We start from the raw sequence: 22,400 nt of genomic DNA, 5'->3' as shown, positions 1-22,400 counted from the left end.
TAAACTAGGGTTTAGACCATCCGCGCGATGCTGCAGAAACCTGGTATGTTGAAAAAACACAGTGTGACATGGATTAGGTTTGGTGGGAGAAATTTTGAGACTCCTTTCAACATAGTTTAAACCTTCAAGCGTGTTTAGATCGTAACTTTATTTATATACTTTTTGTGGTGCACATTGCAAAAGAGTTTTCCGTAAAGTGGAACGTAAAAGTATAAAATAACATTACAAACCAAACAATTATGTATAGAGAAAGCATACAAAAATAAAGTTTGAAGACTACCTTGAACAAGTTAATTTTATGAGTTAATATCATAATAAATACTGTAACAGTTTATAACGTTTAAATAAAAAAGTAATGTTTATAAAAATTATAACTATAAAAACAATTATGTAAAAGACCAAAAATGTAACCTTAAAATATAGTAAGGGATCAACAACGTAACTTAAAAATACAATAATTTAACTTTAAAATTATAAAAGACAAAAACTGTTTAATTAAAAATTTTGTAGGGTAGAAATTATAAATATGAGATTTTTTATTTCACAATTTATATTACATTCTATAAAAATTATACCTTGATCTATACTTAACCCTGTTTTGTACTTACAATAGCAAAACCCAATAAATAGTAAAATATTTGAGTGACACTGTAGTTGCAACTTAATATATATATATATATATATATATATATATATATATATATATATATATATATATATATATATATATATATATATATATATATAAAGACAATAAATTAAAAAAATTAAAAATGAATCATTTAAAGGGCATATTAGTCATTTTAGGTAGGATATAAACCAAATTCATATATAATAAAGTTTGTGAGGACCAAATCCACATAAATTTTCTGATTTTGGACCATCCATACAAATGGAAAAGATTTTGGATCTCATCCACACAATGATCAAATTTGCAGTTTTATCTTAAAAAATGATATTTCGTGTAATGAAACAATCGGAATGTAATTAGACAATCCCATGACAATAAATATAGTCAATACTCAATACAACAAATCCTTATAAACTCCAAATCCCACTCTCTGAATTATACAAAAACATATATTGCAAAAAGATCCATGATAGTTTAAGCCTTAAGGTATAAACAATGTTAGTCAGAATCCGAATCCACAGTTAAATCGTATGAGAAAACAGAATCAGTGTTGTTGGGCTTCCTGATGAGCTTGTATTTCGCTTCGTTGATTTTGGAAGCAAGATAGTGACTACCACCAATGTCTGGATGATTTGCAACCATGACCCTTCGATGGGCTTCAGTTACTTTATCTGTTGTGATGCTTCCCCTGTACATATGTAAAAATAAAGTATCCTGTCACACTCACATGTTCATATTTCACTCAAGTTGTCTATTTGTTTCATGGAGACAATCGACCCGGATTTTTGTAATTTATGAAATGGATTTTGATTCTTGTAAACTTTAGATATGGAAAAGTGAAATTATGCAAAGGATGCAGTTTTTTCGTTTATAATAGGGTAACACATCAAGAGCAAGTAGTTGGTAATGGGATTGGAACATAAATAGACACACTTTGATAAAATATAATATAAATACTATAATGTACAAAGCATAAAATGTGCAATGAATTATAGAAGAAACAAGTATTTTCATCCTCCTCCAAGTCATGCATTGGTCTTGAACAATTGATATTGTTGGCCCAAGCTCGTTATATCCCTGAGTTTTAAAGTACAAATATGACTACAACTCCAACTTATTGACATGGATGACTTTCAATCAAGAAATTAAGATTTTTTTAACCTTTTTAAATCAAGGAGCGTGTTTTTGAATGATATTAGCAAACCATTTCTATATTAATTGTTTAATTGGATGACACTTCTTTGCGGAGCACGATAACCTTTCTCAAGTGTGGTTAGTGGTTACAGTAGATAGGAGCGATACTTTTCCATTTTCCCTTGGTGTTCATGGAATCTCAACTCTAGTACAACCGTAATCCCAAGGTTGGATGTTGTAAACATCCTATGGTTGTGTACTATGTATAATTTTTGTGTGACGATGGATCATGTTTGTAGCTTTTTGTTTTTTTTATGAAATCCATGTTTTGATGTTTATACTTTGTTTTATTCAGTTTTTTTGTATTAGGAAATTGTTGGGGATCCTATGGCGGGTCCAAATCATAGTAATCCAAACATATCCCAACGGTACATCAAACACTTGGTCTAATAACCAAGTGGAAATCCTAACAACGGAATAGATAACAAACTAGGATTAAAAAATATGAGAAATACTTGATAAAGAGAACAACACATACCAAGATAAAGCAAATGTAAATGAAAATAAAATAAATCATGAAACACATGTATTTAACGTGGTTCCACAATCGGGGTCATTGTGTACATCCATGAGGAGAAACATACGACATGTAGTATTAATCAACAATCAAATGGGGCTAACAAATCACTTATAAGTGACTAAAATGAAGATATGAAACCATTAATCTCCAAAAGAGATTTACAAGGAGAAAGAAGTCCTAGAAATAGGCCAAAACTACCCAAAATATGCCTTAAATCGGCTAAATATCAGTCGAATGTTACTGTGTTGCTAGTTTAAGTCACAAAATAACGTATCCATGAAGGACCAACTTGATAGATCGAATTAGCATACATCTACCAGAGCGAAGTATTGTGACTCTAGATCCTCTACTACCTCGTATGTTTACTCGTACTTGCAGAGGCACTAAGCTCCCAAAATTTGCGTATTCTTTTAATTCATCACTATTTGCAACCTTTATCGTCAATGTACATTGTCTATTCGAACATGTGCCACACAAAGAGGATGTTTATGATCCGCTCTAGCAGAATGCTATGGATAAAGAGCTTAGCGTCCTTTATCAGACTCATACATAGGATATAACTCCTCTCCCAACCAAATATCTTACTATCGGTTTTTGTTGGTTCTATAAGATCAAAACCAAGTCTGGTGGATTAGTCGAACGATACAAAGACATACTTTTTGCCAAAGGTTACTCACAAAACTATGTCATGGATCATGAGGAGACATTTGCTCTAGTTGCAAAAATGACAACTATTCGTACTCTGATAGGAGTCTCATCCGTTTGCCAGTGGAAATTTTCCAAATAGATGTCAAGAATGAATTCTTGAATGGTGATCTTCATGAGGAGGTATACATGACCCCTCCCCATGTATGCTCACCAATCGAGTGAAGTTTTTCGGATTTGAAAAGCTCTATATGGTCTCAACAACCCATCTTGCTTGGTTTGAAAAAATTTCTACATTGATTACTTCTCTTGGTTTTAATCTTACCTATAGTGATGCTGATTGGGATATAGATCCTTATGATCATGAATCTACTACTACTTGTTTCTATATATTTGTATTTTGTTCAATGTCTTGTGGAAGAGTAAGAAATATGATGTTGTTTCTCGAATGTTAGCCTAATAAATATTTATTGGCCTAACATGTATCACATCCAACAACAACTAGGTGCATGTATGGGATTGACTATTTCAAATGTATTTAAGTTTATCCCTCCCACCTATATTATAATGATTTTATCAACCTTGGATTTTCCCATGTAATTTCCAACACGCGGTTCATCTTTAATAATAACATCTTGGTATTGCAATAACACTAATGAAAACTTATGAGAAATCTACATATTTATCTTTAGTTCATTTTCATACCTAAGTTGGTGGAAAACTTATAAGAAATATACATATTTATCTTTAGTTCATTTTCATACCTAAGTTGGTGGTAGTTAGATAATATGACATTTATCTCAATAATCAATTGTATTTACAATTAATCCTTGTCTATTTATGCAAATAACTATTATTAATTTATATGATATTATTCATAATCTTAATGGTAAATTGAAGGTTCTTGTAGTTTAGGGTAATCTACGTGTTTGGTCTTTAACATTTTTTTTAACTCGGACCATCCCTACTTTTTTTTATTGCATGTTGGTCCCTATCAGTTATAAAAAGACTAATTTACCCTTACGATTTCTTTTATTTTTTTAAATTATCAATTAATTAAAAAATATTAATTAAATATGGAAAAGTATTACAATATATATATATATATATATATATATATATATATATATATATATATATATATATATATATATATATATATATATATATATATATATATATATATATATATATATATATATATATATATATATATATATTGGTTTGATTCAAGAACCCACACTATTGAACCCTCCCCCCTCCCCTGCCTCTAGACATGAAAATTTCACTCGATCCGGTGGGGAACCTGGTTGACCCACCCCAATTGGGGACAAGTATTCCTCACAAAAACGGGTAATTTCACCCGATCCGGTGGGGAACTCGGTTGACCCGCCCCAATTGGGGACAAGTATTATAATATTACTATATTGATAATTTATTAATTATGAAATAATTCTACTAAGAATGAATTGATTTGTATTGGACTGAGAGTCCATATATCAAATTATGTTCCTAATTCCAAGAGTTCTTAAATCCTCACTTTGTTCGACGGTCCGTATACCAAATCGTCACTCCTTGTTTTGATGCTTGTTAGATTTTATGCAATATGTAAACATAATCTGATTATGGCATCTATTTTTTCACTTATTAAACTTGATTTTTTTTTTGTGCAAGTGTAGTTTATTATTTTGATGGATCGGGGATGGGCCGGTGAAAAGCCCAAAATTCAAAGGGGAGGGGATTCTATTCGTCGCATCCGTCGGGGATGGGGACGAGGTTAGGCGCTTGGGGATGGGGACAGGGATGGTCAACCCCGCCCCGTACCCGACCCATTTCCATCCCTACCTGCCTCCTTGTGTCCGGTTGCCAAAAAATCTCACTCCTCTCGCCGAAAAATCACAACCTCTGTTGAAAGATGCAAAAATCTGCTCTACCCAAATTATGGTTAGAAAAAGTGTATGGAAAAAATGCACATGTCTCTTTCGTCGGAAAAACATACAAAAAACGAACAAATTGTCAGAGAAACACCTTCTGCCACCGCTACCGAACGACGTCGCCACCAGACGTAACTGGACCACCATCTTTAGATTTCCACACCATTCTCTATCATTATATTTCTTATCCATCCCACATTCATCCTCACCCCACCTAGGCGGAAAACCACCACCTCTGCCACCGTAGTAAAACATCACCACTTTCGCCACAAAAAAAACACTCCATCGAGAAATCCTAACAAAAAATCAAACGAGAAATATTCGAGAAAGGAGAGTGTTCGTGGGTGTGATAGTACAGATCGATGACGTTGCATATCCAAACCAATGACATTGGATATGAATGCGATGGTGGTATAGATCGGCGACTATCGACGACCGTGGAGATCGAAGGCGTCTGTAAGTTTCGGTTAGATCCAAAGACTATCGATGGTGCATATGGTTGATAGTGCAGATTGGCGACTTTAGATTGCAGACCGACGACTTTAGACTACAGATTGACAACATATGGTGTTTTCCGGTGGCAGTTAGTTTTTTCTTGGTTGGTAGTCTGATAGCCTATTGAGTTTCTTACCTTGGCTTAAAGAAGGGAGAAGGAGATAGAATAGAGAATAGATAAATCATATTAGATTTAGAAGCGGATATGTTGAGGGTGAGTGTTGGGTTATTTTAATTTCTTTATTTTATTGTTTAAATAAATTATAAATTAATAAATAAATAACAATTTAATTAAAAAACAAAATAAGGGCAATATAGTCTTTTTAAGTGTAGTAGGGACCAAAGACGTAACAAAAATATAAAATAGAGACCGTCCGAATTAAAAAAAAAAAGTTAAGGACGAAACACGCAAACTGCCCTGAAACACAGGGACCATTTGTGTAATTTACCCCATTCTTAAAGTACTTTTGCCAAAAACTATTAACTTCAACTCACTAATCTCCTTATAAAGTTATAATCCATTCTCAAGTTGAATCATATATCCAAAGTAGCAACCAATAAGATTTTGGTAGTGTACCTTACTCCGAGAATAAGAGCGGCTTCCCTTCTAGTCATTTGAGGTTTGAAACCCCCTTTATAAAATTTACGGGATATGGGTGAAACTGATCGAGCCTTGAATCGACTAGCACAAGCGTAAGTAGCAGCAGTAACAACAACAGCTGCAACTCCTATCATAAGTGGAGTAACCTGTGGATGTTTTAGCATCATATTCAATAAGTATAAATTTCTTTAATGAAACTAGAAGTGTTATAATCAAAGCAAAAACACAAATGGATTCCATAACACATGGTGAGATCCCCAATAGGTCGATCCATGTTTCTTAATAAGCACACAAATTGCATTTATATATGAACAATGTACATCAGATTTCAGAGAAACTAAACTATCAAGCTCGGTAAAAAGGTTTCTTTATCTTTGGTAAGTAAGATGTATTTATTAAATGATAACTAGAAAAAAATGCAGGAATGGTTCCAACATTTTGCTGATCCATATGATAATATTTTTGTTAGTTTTTCTTAAAAGACTTACATTTATTCGGTTTAGGCCCTATTTTTTATATTACCTTTTAATTTGAGAGTTTTAGCGAATAGAGAGTGGCTTGTAGGTTTCTTGAATCATGGAGAATGTTGTTTACCCTTGTTTTGCTTATTTAAAAAATGATATGGCATTTAAAAAATGATAGACCACCTTATATTTTTGATACAAAAGCCCTAAAGTTTATCGTAAAATATGATTTTACCCTAATTTCGTTTTTATTTTCATAAAAGTCTTAACTTTACAAGTTTTTTTTTCTACTATTGTCCTTTTAACCTATAACAGCAAGTTTGTAGATTACCATGAATTAAAATTTTCAAGAAAAACACTTAAGTTTGTAATCTTTTTTAATGTTTTTATCCTACACATTTATTTCATATTAAACTTATTCATACAGAAAAAATGTATTTATATAAAAAAAATGTTTAATTAAACATTATATTTACATTCCTTTTAAATGATATTTCTTTATATGCGTGATTTTTCCATATTTATACGATTTAAAATGTAAATATATGCTTTTAAAAATATAAATTTAGTTGAAAGTGTGTTTATATGAAAAGAAAATGTATTTATAATTCTATAAACATAAAAATATTTTTTTATATTTCTAAGTCAATACTTCCAAATACATAAAAATATGTATTTATATTTCTTAAAAAATTTATACTTCTAAAATATATAAAAATACGTATTTATATTTCTAAAAAACATATCTCTACTTTTAAAAATATAAAAATAAGTGTTTATGCTTTTAAATGACATATTAATATCCAGTATCTATAATACATTAATATATTTCAAAGAAATGTAAAAATCAATACTTATGTATTTTTTTAAAAAAAATATAAATACATTTTTATGTTTTTTTAGAAATATAAAGACAATTTTTAAGTTTTTTTTAGAAATATAGATAATTTTTTATGTATTTGGAAATATAAATACATATTAATTTTTCTAAAAACATACTAAAATACATATTTATATGTTTAAAATTTTTTTATGTACTTCTAAATACGTATTTATACTTCCAAAAATATATGTTTATGTATAATATGCCAAAAACCTATATATAATGAAATGCCATTTAAAAAGAACAAAATACAATGTTTAATTAAAAAATATTTTCCATGTATAAATAAGTTTGTTCTATATGGATACATTTAATATGAAAAAAGAAATTAGAATATTTTTTTAAGTGTAAGCTTAAAGGTTTTTTTGCGAGTTTTATTTAACGGGAACCTACAAATCTGCTGTCAAAGGTAAAAAAATAACAAGAGTACAAAAAATTTTAAAAAAATAAATAAAACCTTATAAATTTCAAACATTAATAAGCATAAAAACGATCTTAGGATAAAAGTGTTTTTATTTTTTTTACAAGTTTAAAGGTTTTTGTATCAAAAACCCTATAAATAATTCCTAAAGCCACATATAAGGTCATCCGGAATACCTCAACGGAGGGCTCCGTTGTTCACCGTGGCACGAACCACAAACACGAACACCACCCTATTCCTCCGTTCTTCGTCATTGTCGTGGAGATTTGTGGTGGGGAGTACGAACCACAACGACCAACAGCCTTTCTTCCACTCATTTCGTGAGCAGTACTTTGGAGGTCTAAGGAGACTTTAACCCAAAAACATTAAAATATATTGGTATAGTACATAACATTAACCACTTAACCAATGATACAGATTGACTATGAATGGTCACTATTGTACACCACAACCTACATGTGTTTTATTTAAATCTTTTTGGGATGATGTTGTATCTATTATATGTAATATAATTTTGCAAATAAGAAACAATGTAACATCAGATTCAAGAAACTTTGTAACCTCCTGTCTAAATGTTAAAATTGCCAAATAAAAAAAGATAACCTACTTATGGATTAAATTGAAATAAATGTCTTTTTAAAAAAGAAAAGTCCAATTGTAAGGATTCTCTTGGTATAAGTTATTTCGTTGATCATTTAATGTAACAAACTTACTATATTTTCCATTTTATGGAAAATTTAATGTCGGCAAAAATTACCCACAACTCCGATTAAAAAGAGATTAAATATTCTACTATATTTTCTTTATGTTTATATGTATCACATTTAATGAAATTGATAGTATTTTAATCTATATATGTCATCGTTTAATATGTATAGGAAGATAGGTAATACGAAAATATAAGAGAATACCAATTAAAACATTCATTAAGAAGAGATAGCTCCAAAATTTCCAAATTTTTCTGCTAGTAACATATTATGTTGTTAAGCAACATATTAAATTTACTACCAAACCCATTCAAAGAAGATTTAAGGGGTACCTCGATTTGAGCCAATGTATGTGACAAACTATTTTGCTTTGTTTCACCAGAAGAAAGTGGAAGTGTTCCACTGTTCTTATTGTTGTCATTATTAGTTTGTTGATTTTTCGTCATGGACCTTGTTCGAGAAACGGTGATTCTTCTAAGGACGTTGAAGCTCAATGCTACCGATGCAATGTAATTTATTTCCAGAATTTGATCAATGCTAATGGAATATAACAAAAGATAAAGTAAAGTTAATTAATTAGGGAAATCATACGTAAAGATTTCTGAACCCAATATCAACATGTAAGTTAAGGACAATATAACATGGGTTAATTACAAAATAATCAAAATGGGATGGTTACATCAGTATATATCAAATTGTAATGTCACATGGTAAGGGTGCGAGGTTAACCATTTGCCATGACATATTCGACAAAAGTCAAATGGTCAATTAGGTTGACCATTGAACGTACCTAAAGTCAACTGTTACCTTCATATCATCCTTGTAAGAGAGGGACACAACACAGATTTCCATCTCTGTTTTTAATGAATCAAAAGGAAATTCGATTATTGGCAGTTTGATCGTACTTTATAGTCTAACACTACTACACTAGCCCTAATTTATAAGCAATCTTAGAATTAAAAAGTTGTCATAGGAATATAGGATATCTCAAGGTGTTGCTGTAGAAAATTTATGTATGTATAATAGGTAAAACAAAATTTACAATGGAGCTATCTTTAACTATAAATTAAAAAAAAAAAAAAAAAAAAAAAAAAAAAATGAAAGTTTACATGTTTTTACAAGCATGCGCGCTTTAAAACGAATATGTAAAAGGATTCAAAAGAATTTTTAACAAAAAACTAATTTGTGAAAACATACGGATCTAAAAAAACACACGCAAAAAATAATAAAAATAAATAAGTTATTACTTGGTCTTTTTAATTAGTTTCAGCAAACGAGTGAGTTTCAAAAAAATATTTAACACGTATAACCTGTCAGAATTGGGTCTTTTCCCCTGATGTATAAGTAATAAATTTTTTTTCTTCCATGAATCTTTATCTCACAAAAATGAATTGTTTATGCAACAAACTAAAGATTAAACACATCACCACAACACATGAACACGGATAAATCACAAATGAGTAAAAACTAAAAGGATGACTAACCATTTAACTGGATATCTCTGAACTTGAACAACAAAATATCGAAAAGAGAATTGGCTTTGCAACTCCTCAAATTTAGGGGTTTTGTTGTTGAATAAGCATTAGATGATTCGAACAATCTCACACTTTTCGTCCAAGTAGCAAATTCAAGAACTGGGTATGCCTGGTGATGTCAAGAACAGAAGTATAATGAAGTTTGGATGGCCGACTTGCTTTCCACCCTTGCTGCCCATATAATATGATAGTATAGCATGGTCTTTAGTTAAATTGGTAGGTGCTCGGTTGTCTTTATTACAAAATTACGAAAATTTAATCTTAAAAAAAGACGCGAATGGGTGTATTTTATATGATAATAAATTGACTTGAACTTTTAATCAAAACAAGAAAACAAGAAAACATTGCCTTTAAGACTCTAATTTTAAGATTTACTTTGAACCTCTCTGTGGTTGTTAAGATCTTTCAATCTTAAAATCCTACAATTGAAAATTGATTTCGATCACAATAAAACCGATTATGAAGTAAGATCTATAGTGAGATCTTGGGGTCTCATTGTAAGAAATTATCTCGATTCGATTTCACTTATTTACTTTTCATTTTGTTGTCCAAGTCTTTGGTAAACTAAACCTTAGGAAGTTTGTCAGTTTTGTTTGACAAAGCTAAATGTCTAAATGCCATTGACTATTTGTATTCAACTTTAGGTGTAAGGATTTAAGACACCAAAGACAATTTAAAATCATGCTAACGTGTAACTTGGAGTTTGGTGATCCAAATGAATAATCTGATGTGAAATGAAGTGATGGAAACCCGAACAACGATTTCGAAGAGATAAGTGTTTGGAGTATGTCGATGGTCGTTAGGCCTGAATTTATTATTTATATGTGATCTCGGGCAAGTGTCCGTAGCTTAGAATTCCAATTTAATCACTTTTGAATAAGCCAAATAACTGTCTCTGTTCCTGCCAATGGACGTAGGTCACAATAACTGAACTATGCTAATTCATTATATTGTTTTATCATTTATTTTGCTTTCTTACATAACAAAATGTTTGACTGTTAAATATCTAATAATGTTCGGTTTTAGGCCTAATGAGAGACAATAAAATCAACCGCAACTAATTGAAAGCTGAAAACGGTGATCATGAAGGTACATAGTTCGAGCAATTCAATTAAAAAAAAGTCTAGATTCTAGTTTGAGGTTTAGTTTGCCAAATAAGTGTGTTTGCTTATGCTATCGGGATGTCTTATATTTTCCCATTTTTATTTTGGCCCATAATTGTTGTTAAACACATAGAGGTGGGTAGAACCCGACTTTAACAAAAAGAAGGAAAGCACCATGGTATGTGTTGTTTTATACCTACATGTTATGATGCAAGTGATGTCTGATAGGCCATCTCTTTATCTCATCAATAGATCTTCTACTACTCATCTAGTACTTAACTCATTAAGTACTTATCTAATTCTTCTTCTCATAACTTTTAGGTATTCTACACCATACCATACATACTTATATATATGATTATAATGCATATAATCATATTCTATCTCTTTCTACCATCTCTTAGGTATTTAACAAATACATTTCTCATCTAACCATATGTTCTTTAAGTATACTTACATGCTTTGATACATGGTTCTAAACGTATAACTCATGCATACTCTAAATATACGTACATGCTATGATACATGTTCTTATACATATAACCATCCTTTATCTTCATTAAATCACTTGGAGGCATTCACTTAGTGCCCAAGATCCAACATTCATGGATATATATATATATATATATATATATATATATATATATATATATATATATATATATATATATATATATATATATATAATATAAACATACATAATCTAAAGCGAGAGAGTGATATAACTCACAATGTTAGTTAGTGAATACTAACTAATCTTTTTTCTTCAATTCTTCCATTGATGCATCTTGATCCATCTTCTTTGCTCTTAAGTCTATTCATACGAATATACAAGTTTTTAATACTTGTCTTAGCCTATTAAGCGCTTAATGACTCTCTTGGTCAAAATGACCACTTATTTAATCTTATTTCTAACTTCTCATTTTCTACTTCTAATCCATTCCAACCAATGAATTAAGCATCCCATACTACCTAATTCATTATAATATACTCTATAATTCATCAATCATAATCACTAGTTAGGGTTTCAAACCCTAACTCTCATTGTATTAATTTCACTATGGAAATCACTCTCTAAACTTAAGTAAAGCTTTTAAGCACTTTCATCTCCATCAAAACCAAGTTATAGATTAATCAATTCAACTTTTCTATACAAACTAACATTTTCACCAAAAGTGGAGAAATCATACCTTAATATGAAGATGATGAAAATCCTAACAATCCACCATCTTTAGCTTGTCTTGGTGCCATTTGCGCAGTAAAATCGCCACCTTCGAACTCCCATTCGATTCCCCATTCAAATGGATCGAAATGAGCTCTTAACAGGTTAAAACACGTGTTCTGACCTTGAAACCGCATCATGGTGACCATTTGTGTAATGCCCCATTCCTGGTACGTATTTAATTCATCAAAATGTTCATTTTATAAAAGCTGCTCGACGAGTTAGTAGCCCTAACTCGTTTAGTAGATGCCAGCTTGATCGCGGGATTTGAGTGGTCTACTCGACGAGTCGAAGCATGGACTCGGCGAGTAGGTCTATCAGGAGGAAACCCTAATCTTTAGGGTTTGCACCCTATTTGTAACATCCCGGAATAGCAAGAGTAAAGTTGAAGGGCTAAAAGAGTAAAATGAGATTGCTGAGTTGTTCCGGGATGAGTTGTCGGAGCTGTTTGGGTTGATCAAGACCGCCATGGTTGAGTATTTTGATGAGCGCTATGCAGCTCTCACAGAGACGGCTGCCGCGGCGGCTACAACAGCTGTAGCAGCGGCAGGGGGAGGAGCTGGTCGGGGCTTTCAGTATCGAGACTTCGATAATACGAAGCCTCCCACCTTCGATGGAGTTCAGGACCCGATTGTTGCTTTGAGGTGGTTATCGGACGTGGAGGGGTGTTTCTTCACGTGTTCATGCCCTGCTGAGCAGAGGGTGAGGTGTGCTTTGAACCTGTTGAGGCTCGGGGCGAAGGATTGGTGGAGATTGACCACGGGGTCATATTCGGATGCGTAGAGGGTTGCGGTTTCATGGGATCAGTTCAGGGAGATGTTCAGCACTCGCTATGTTCCGCGAGTTGAGAGGGAGAGATTGGCTCAGGAGTTCCTTGAGCTGAAGCAGGATTCGGAGTCGGTGACTGAGATCACCAGGATGTTCACTGAGAGGGCGATGTTCTGCCCTGAGTTCGCTTCGGAGTAGGCTCAGATGTCTTGATATCTGAGCATGCTCAAGAGGGACATCAGACAGTTTGTGTCTACACAGAGGTTCGAGACCTTTTTGGAGTTGCAGGAGGCCGCCAGGCGGCGTGAGTTAGAGATTGAGTTGCAGTTGCGTGAGCTGAGGCAGGCTCCGGTGCAGTTGCAGCCGGTGCCAAAACGGTCCAAGACCGTTGATTCTAGAGTGGGGGATCTGAGTAGCCACACTTGTGGGAAGTGTGGAAGGAGTCACATCGGAGTTTGTAGGTCCAGAGGTGCATGCCGCAAGTGCGGAAAGGAAGGGCATTATGCGAGGGATTTTCGGAAGTTAGCGCCGGTTCGGGATTTGAGGATTTGTTACCATTATCATCAGGTTGGACATTTGAGGGTCAACTGTCCACAGCTTGCTGCAGGACCGGTGCAGGCTCCAGCACCGGCCACTTTGAGGATCACAGGTGGAGGTCAGGGTGGAGCGGAGCCCCCAAGGGCTCAGGGTCGTGCTTTTCAGCTTGCAGCAAAGGAGGTCGGAGCAGTGTCGGATGCAGCCGCGGGTATGTTTCTTCCTTAATGTCTTGTTATCTTATGATTATTGTGGAGTATTGTTTATGTGCTAGTATCTTTGTGTGGCTCTTGGTGTGGTATTTGTTGTTTTTGAGAGTTATGGTATGGTTATGGGTTAGTGTTGGGAATTTCGTTGGTTATCATTCATGGGGTTGTTAGTGGGAATCTGGCGTTGGTCTGAATGTCGGGTAGCATCTGCCTTCTGAGGAGTGGTTAGCTGCATATTGAGTTTCTTTCGAGCGGGATGATTAGTGTGGAAATGTTATTTTGTGAAGGTTGCTAGTGCTAGTGGGAAATCAGTCCGCGTGTAAGTGTGGTGTTGTGCAGGGTTGTTTTGGGAGGTCGGTGATAGCGACCGGTGGTTGATAGTCAGTGCCCTAAGTGGGGGAGAATTGGAAAATTCTCCGGATGATCGATGAGTATGTGAGATTGTTGAGCTGTCTGGGATTCAACAGTGTTCTGTCAGCCAAGAGCGTAGGCTGGTATGAGTATGTGGCAGGCATGCGGGGCGGGATGCAGACCTAGGGCATTCGATAGTGGAGGGCCTGAGATCAGGCCGAGATCGAGCATGTGCGATTGAGATAGAGTTCGGAACCCTTAAAGGGCTAGAACAGTATGCATGGGAGGATTTCCTGAGGGAAATATCTCGGAGTGATTGATGTTACTTGAGCGGTCCGGATAGACTGAAGGCCGGTGGGCGTACCAGTCAAGCAGAAGGCTCGAGGGGGGAAAACGGTCCAGCCAGGCTGAAGGCCCGGGAGGGCGGTCCAGATTGGATGAAGGTTCTGAGAGTGGTCCAGATTGGCGGAAGGCCTGGTAAGGCGGTCCAGTCATGCTGAAGACTCTGCAGGTATTGTTAGTCCGGTTGAGGAGATGGATTGAGTATGTTGCGATGTGTTAGCATCAGAAGGTCTGGCCCCGGGTATTGATCTTGATTAGTGGAGATGATGCATGGACTCGAGAGTCCTTGCGAGCAGATTCAGAGCGTGTGTGTTGCATGGATAGTGGTTATGCTATAAAGGGGTGGTGCAGCGTTGGGTGAGCACCATGGCACTTGTCGTGGTGACAAGGCAGCCAAGTGGATTTCCTTGGTAAGGAAAGAGGGAGAGAGGAGTGTAGCTCCGAGAGGAAGAGTAAATTCACGGAAGTGAAAGCAGCAGTGTAGAGTTATGATCGGAGTGGTCCGACGGCGGTCATTGAGCAGCGTAATTGCGGTGGTGGTATGGAATGACATCATGATGGAATGTCTGCTGAGGACGTGGAAGGGATTCCGTGGGTGTAGAGTGAAGAGTCTCAGGATGGATGCAGGGATGGAGTCTGGGACTCCCAGCTTGATTCTGATCAAGGAGTTGTGTATGTAGTGGTGGTTCCTCCTGGGGATGTTTGCAGATGTCATCAGTGTATCGGGTTTTCCTAACCTGAGGGTGCTAGAGCTAGTTCAGCATGTGTATGTGATTGCAAGAGGAGAACTCATGGGAGTTGCTCTGAAGAATGTGTCTTTCTGTCAGCAGAATGATTAGAGTTGGACTCGGATCGGGAATCCGGTGGTGCATGGTTATTTTCTAGCTCATATGGGTCGAGTGATGGTTGTGATTTGGAGCAGTATTGCATCATGAGTAGTACTCAGTCGTTAAGTGGAGTTATCAGAGGGTAAAGCCGATGGCTGGCTCGAGACGGTGGACAGGACACCGCAAGGAAAGAGGAAGTGCGTTCGAGTTTCGATGGTTATGCCTTGAGGGACCTGGTCCGGTTAAGGCCAGGTGGCGTGTTGTGGGAGTATTTTTGGAGTTGAGTTGCCATAGGCTTCGAGGGCGAAGCCTAATTTAAGTGGGGGAGAATTGTAACATCCTAGAATAGCAAGAGTAAAGTTGAAGGGCTAAAAGAGTAAAATGGGAAGGAGCGACTCGGCGAGTCCACGAGTGGACTCGGCGAGTAGGGTCGCGACTCTAGTCGCGTGTTAAATGACCAACTCGGCGAGTAGCATGGGTGGACTCGGCGAGTTGGTGCTAAGTGGAGAAAACCCTAAATCCGGAGGTTAAGCCCTATATAAAGAACATTATGTCTTCTCCCCAGCCTCCTTATCACCCCTTGAGTTCCAGAAGCCCTGATTTCGTGAGAAAACACCATTGTTGAGTGAATTGGAGCTTGGAGAAGTGGTTGTTGAAGACATCTTGAAGGAGAAGAGACTTGGATCAAAGGGCTTTGCAAGGATCCGGATTAATCTTCTCTTGGAGCTTCCTTTTGAGGTATTATTTCATTGTTTGAGCTGCTATTGTCTAGATTCATCATTTTGGGGGTGTTAGAGATCATATCTTTTGGTATATTGGAGTTTAGAGGTTAGATCTGAGGTTGCTACCTCAGATCTGGAATGGAGAAGGGCTAGAGTGCATTAAAGTCCCTGTGGTTGAGTGCTCAGTGAAGCCATCATGTCCCAAACCCTAGCCCTAGAGTGTAAAAGGCCTAGATCTCTTTGGATTCACGTAAAGTTTGCCACTTTACGTGATGGATGGGTTGTAGGAGGCTAGATCTATGTTTTGGATCAATTGCATGGCCTGGAATGCTTCTGTATGGATTCAGACCGGTGGTACTCGGCGAGTCACATGGGTAGACTCGACGAGTTGCTTGAAGATGAGCTGGAACTCGACGAGTTGGAAGAACAACTCGGCGAGTTGGATGAAGATGGCCTGGAACTCGGCGAGTTGTAAGAACAACTCGGCGAGTAGGTTGAAGATAGCCTTAGACTCGGCGAGTCTGTTCTTGGACTCGGTGAGTGTTGTCGAAGAGTCCCAATATTTTCTGGTTGAGTCGAGAATCGGTGAGTTGTGTGCGAGTGGACTCAGAGTTGTTGGACTCGGCGAGTCTCGGGGTGACTCGGCGAGTTAGGTCGCGGATTGAGGGAAGTTCTGAGCTTGGGGACTCGGCGAGTCATCGGGTTGACTCGGCGAGTAGAGTCAGTCAGGGGTTGACTTTGACCTTGTCCAACGGTTGACCAGTTGTCTTCCAGGGGTATTTTGGTAATTAAGGGTATTTATTGAGTTGAGTGTTTTGGTGTTTAGTGGAGGAGTTTGTGTCAGAGTTTGGAGCAGCAGGATCTTATCCTTTCAGCCGGCAGTTTCGAGGTGAGTTATCCTCACTATATCAACAGGGTCTACGGCACCAAGGCCGGCCCTTATCGGATTGAGATCCGGGTAGTTGTTGTTATGTTGTTGCTTTGATATGTTTGCATACTGGTAGCTAGGATGGTATATGTTAGAGACCTGATTGAGATCGGTATCCTGAGAGATAGGGTGATGCTATGCTAGTGACCGGTTAGGTCGGTATCCTGGTTAGGATGACGATATGTTATGTGATCTGTTTGATCTGCTTGTTGACTGTGAATTGCCATATGATTGTATGTATATGTGCACATGGTTGTTTGGACTGGAGTTGGGTTGAGGCGGGTCCTGCTTTGTGCTGTAGGCCAAGATACCCAAGGCGGACCGGTTGTCCCGAAGGCCCAGCGAGCGGTCCGGATAGGTTGCAGGCCCCACGAGGGCGGACCACGTGGACTGTTGGCCGGTGCGGCAGACTCGGAGGGTGGACCAAGTGGACTGTTGGCCGGTGAAGCAGACCATTCCCACAGTAGACCCGAAGTGCATGGTTGTTCTGTGATCGGATATGTATGGCATGTTATGTGTGTATGGTATATGTGGTTGGTATTTTGGGGATATCTCACTAAGCTTTCGGGCTTACAGTTGTGGTTTAATGTTTTTTCAGGTTCTTTGGGAGACCGTGGCAAGGCGAAGACGTGATCGTACCGCTCCTCGTGTTTATATTGTGATGAGATTCTGGGAATACTTAAAATAAATTGTATTGAAAACCTTTTTGTAATAACTTTAATGGAATCGGGTTGTTTTCGAAAATTTTAAATTGGTTGAAATTTTTGGTCGTTACAAGTTGGTATCAGAGCCTTGGTTTGAGTGAATTGGAGGAACACTCGTGTGACTCCAGTCTCAAATCGAGGAGAGTTTCAAAAGAGTATTTAAAATGGTTTTCAAAATGAGTAAAGGAGGACGCGGAGGTACGATCAGCCGGAGCCAGTAAGTAACCCCAAAATACCATACATGATATTTGTTGTTGAGCTTTGTTAGAACAGCATGCTAGTGCTAGGCTAGGGATCTTCAGGATTTCATGATAATGTTGCCTGATTTGTGATGCCTGTAGCCTAGGGTTTCCTTGCGAGAGATTTCCAGTGTTCCTCTAGTTGTGAGGGTTGAGCGTTGTTATGCATGTTCTCACTAGGGTGTTGTGGTAGTACTTCATACAAATATGGATAGGTGTGGAAGGTAGTATGGGCCCGTACTACTGAAAGCATAGGACCCATACGCATATCAGGGAAACCATGACCTCTAGGGTTGGGTTGAGAGAGTTGGTTCCCGGGATAGTGGGAAGTGTCTGAGATTTGTGTGGTGTTTTTCAATATGGAGATTCCGAGGCATGCTGGGAGTGGATCCGGATCAGGATCGGGAGCAGGAGAGGGAGTTCTGGGTGGGTCAGTACCGCCCGAGATTAATGGTCAGATGAGCACCTGCGAGTTGGATGCGAGGATTCATGAGATTCTGCGTGATGAGATTGCTGAGTTGTTCCGGGGTGAGTTGCCGGAGCTGTTTGGGTCGATCAAGACCGCCATGGTTGAGTATTTTTGATGAGCGCTATGCAGCTCTCACAGAGACGGTTGCCGCGGCGGCTACAACAGCTGTAGCAGCGGCAGGGGGAGGAGCTGGTCGGGGCTTTCAGTATCGGGACTTCGATAATACGAAGCCTCCCACCTTCGATGGAGTTCAAGACCCGATTGTTGCTTTGAGGTGGTTATCGGACGTGGAGGGGTGTTTCTTCACGTGTTCATGCCTTGCTGAGCAGAGGGTGAGGTGTGCTCTGAACCTGTTGAGGCTCGGGGCGAAGGATTGGTGGAGATTGACCACAGGGTCATATTCGGATGCGTAGAGGGTTACGGTTTCATGGGATCAGTTCAGGGAGATGTTCAGCACTCGCTATGTTCCGCGAGTTGAGAGGGAGAGATTGGCTCAGGAGTTCCTTGAGCTGAAGCAGGATTCGGAGTCGGTGACTGAGATCACCAGGATGTTCACTGAGAGGGCGATGTTCTGCCCCGAGTTTGCTTCGGAGCAGGCTCAGATGTCTTGATATCTGAGCATGCTCAAGAGGGACATCAGACAGTTTGTGTCTACGCAGAGGTTCGAGACCTTTTTGGAGTTACAGGAGGCCGCCAGGCGGCGTGAGTTAGAGATTGAGTTGCATTTGCGTGAGCTGAGGCAGGCTCCGGTGCAGTTGCAGCGGGTGCCAAAACGGTCCAAGACCGTTGATTCTAGAGTGGGGGATCTGAGTAGCCACACTTGTGGGAAGTGTGGAAGGAGTCACATCGGATTTTGTAGGTTCGGGGGTGCATGCCGCAAGTGCGGAAAGGAGGGGCATTATGCGAGGGATTGTCGGAAGTTGGTGCCGGTTCGGGATTTGAGGATTTGTTACCATTATCATCAGGTTGGACATTTGAGGGTCAACTGTCCACAGCTTGCTGCAGGACCGGTGCAGGCTCCAGCACCGGCCACTTTGAGGATCACAGGTGGAGGTCAGGGTGGAGCGGAGCCCCCAAGGGCTCAGGGTCGTGCTTTTCAGCTTGCAGCAAAGGAGGTCGGAGCAGTGTCGGATGCAGCCGCGGGTATGTTTCTTCCTTAATGTCTTGTTATCTTATGATTATTGTGGAGTATTGTTTATGTGCTAGTATCTTTGTGTGGCTCTTGGTGTGGTATTTGTTGTTTTTGAGAGTTATGGTATGGTTATGGGTTAGTGTTGGGAATTTCGTTGGTTATCATTCATGGGGTTGTTAGTGGGAATCTGGCGTTGGTCTGAATGTCGGGTATCATCTGCCTTCTGAGGAGTGGTTAGCTACAGATTGAGTTTTTTCGAGCGGGATGATCAGTGTGGAAATGTTATTTTGTGAAGGTTGCTAGTGCTAGTGGGAAATCAGTCCGCGTGTAAGTGTGGTGTTGTGCAGGGTTGTTTTGGGAGGTCGGTGATAGCGACCGGTGGTTGATAGTCAGTGCCCTAAGTGGGGGAGAATTGGAAAATTCTCCGGATGATCGATGAGTATGTGAGATTGTTGAGCTGTCTGGGATTCAACAGTGTTCTGTCAGCCAAGAGCGTAGGCTGGTATGAGTAAGTGGCAGGCATGCGGGGCAGGATGCAGACCTAGGGCATTCGATAGTGGAGGGCCTGAGATCAGGCCGAGATCGAGCATGTGCGATTGAGATAGAGTTCGGAACCCTTAAAGGGCTAGAACAGTATGCATGGGAGGATTTCCTGAGGGAAATATCTCGGAATGATGGATGTTACTTGAGCGGTCCGGATAGACTGAAGGCCGGTGGGCGTACCAGTCAAGCAGAAGGCTCAAGGGGGGAAAACGGTCTAGCCAGGCTGAAGGCCCGGTAGGGCGGTCCAGATTGGATGAAGGTCCTGAGAGTGATCCAGATTGGCGGAAGGCCTGGTAAGGCGGTCCAGTCATGCTGAAGAATCTGCAGGTATTGTTAGTCTGGTTGAGGAGATGGATTGAGTATGTTGCGATGTGTTAGCATCAGAAGGTCTGGCCCCGGGTATTGATCTTGATTAGTGGAGATGATGCATGGACTCGAGAGTCCTTGCGAGCAGATTCAGAGCATGTGTGTTGCATATGATTGTATGTATATGTGCACATGGTTGTTTGGACTGGAGTTGGGTTGAGGCGGGTCCTGCTTTGTGCTGTAGGCCAAGATACCCAGGGCGGACCGGTTGTCCCGAAGGCCCAGCGAGCGGTCCGGATAGGTTGCAGACCCCAAGAGGGTGGGCCAGACGTGCCGGTGCGGCGGACCAGTCCCACAGTAGACCTGAAGTGCATGACTGTTCTGTGATCGGATATGTATGGCATGTTATGCGTGTATGGTATATGTGGTTAGTATTTTGGGGATATCTCACTAAGCTTTCGGGCTTACAGTTGTGGTTTAATGTTTTTTCAGGTTCTTCGGGAGATCGTGGCAAGGCGAAGGCGTGATCGTACCGCTCCTCGTGTTTATATTGTGATGAGATTCTGGGAATACTTAAAATAAATTGTATTGAAAACCTTTTTGTAATAACTTTAATGGAATCGGGTTGTTTTCGAAAATTTTAAATTGGTTGAAATTTTTGGTCGTTACACTATTTAAGCAATATTATGGGTCTCCACCCTAGCTTCCATCACCTCCACAACCCATTCTCGAAACCCTACTTCATTTTGGTGAAATATTGAGCTAGTTCTTGCCATTTAGTGATCTTAAGCTTGTAAAAGGAAGCAAAAGCTTGGAGCTGCTGAGGGAAGGTTGGAGATCCAGAGATAAGGAGTCATTTATGTCTTCATAAAGGTATAAAGCTTACACCTTGGCTATCATTCCATTAGATCTCTATCCTAGCTTGAATGTTGTGAGTTTTAGAGCCATTTCCAAGGCAATTCCGAGATTTGAACTTTTGGGGATGTAGAGACTTTAGATCTGGGATCTATTGAGCTCTAGAAGCTCAAAGTTGCCACCTTTTTGCAACCATAGTCTATGTAATGACTTAGATCTCCATTCCTAGCTTGTAATGAGTGTTTTGGTCTTATAACTTCATGCATACACGTAAAGTTAGAAACTTTACGTGTTATGCTATCCAAAGGAGCCAGATCTATGAGTTAGAAGCATTGGAATCATTCAAAATCGACTGTATGGGTTTAGCATGTAAGGAACTCACCGAGTTGTTCTTAGGACTCGGTGAGTTGGGTTGAGTCCCCCAAACCTTTTCTGGTTGTGAGTAAAAGCATTGAGTTGGGGGGGGGGATGACTCAGTGAGTTGGACAAGATTAGGACTCGACGAGTCCAAGGAGGGACTTGACGAGTAGAGTTGAGATGTCCCTATTATTATTTCAGAAAGAACTCGGCGAGTCAGTAGAAGGGCTCGACGATGTCGGGGCAAACCAAATGCAGATTATGTGGTTATTGTGTTATGTTGTGTATGTGTCAGGGTAAGCCCGATGCGGGGTGAGCCCGATGCCAAACAGGAGTCTGATGTTGGGTTCGTCTTGATGTAGCTGGGCGGTGTCCCATAGTTGATTTATGTTTGACATGTTATGTGCATGGTATGTGGTAGTTTGGGGGAGCTCATTAAGCTTCATGCTTACAGTTTTATTTTTAGTTTTAGGTACTTCTGGTAGCAAAGGGAAGAGCTTGGGATGATCGCATGACACACACCACAACCCCAGCCTCGGAGTTTGCTCTGATATTTTGTATCGAGGTTTTGATTGAGACAGATTCTATGATGTTTTATGATACATGATTTATGATTTTACTCATGACTTTGGATGGTTTATGATTTAATAATGATTTAAAAATGAAATTTTTGAGTCATATTTTTGGGATGTTTCAATTTGACTTTGGTTAATGGTTGCTCACTTATTCCACCACGTGTGGCGATGTGTTTTCCATTCC

The 22,400-nt window shown here is 38.6% G+C and overlaps 1 protein-coding gene across 2 annotated transcripts; it reads right to left on the bottom strand.

Annotated features, from left to right (window-relative positions):
* Positions 1–943: 943 nt before the first annotated feature.
* On the bottom strand, positions 944–10,206 carry LOC111893091 (mitochondrial import inner membrane translocase subunit TIM14-3). Of its 2 annotated transcripts, XM_023889169.2 has the most exons (5): positions 9,980–10,206; positions 9,286–9,349; positions 8,828–9,032; positions 5,997–6,166; positions 944–1,319 (listed from the first exon to the last, which is right to left on the bottom strand). In XM_023889169.2, the coding sequence occupies exons 2-5, from the start codon at positions 9,345–9,347 to the stop codon at positions 1,130–1,132; spliced, it is 627 nt and encodes a 208-aa protein (XP_023744937.2). In that variant the 5' UTR covers positions 9,348–9,349; positions 9,980–10,206; the 3' UTR covers positions 944–1,129. The 2 variants fall into 2 exon arrangements, 1 of the variants encoding a protein (XP_023744937.2); XR_006184196.2 differs by lacking the exons at positions 944–1,319; positions 9,286–9,349 and adding an exon at positions 7,965–8,137 and having other exon boundaries at positions 6,029–6,166.
* Positions 10,207–22,400: the final 12,194 nt, after the last annotated feature.

The sequence above is a fragment of the Lactuca sativa genome, chromosome 6 (genome assembly GCF_002870075.4).
Source record: "Lactuca sativa cultivar Salinas chromosome 6, Lsat_Salinas_v11, whole genome shotgun sequence".
NCBI lineage: Eukaryota > Viridiplantae > Streptophyta > Magnoliopsida > Asterales > Asteraceae > Lactuca > Lactuca sativa.
This window is presented reverse-complemented; position numbering and strand designations above follow the sequence as displayed.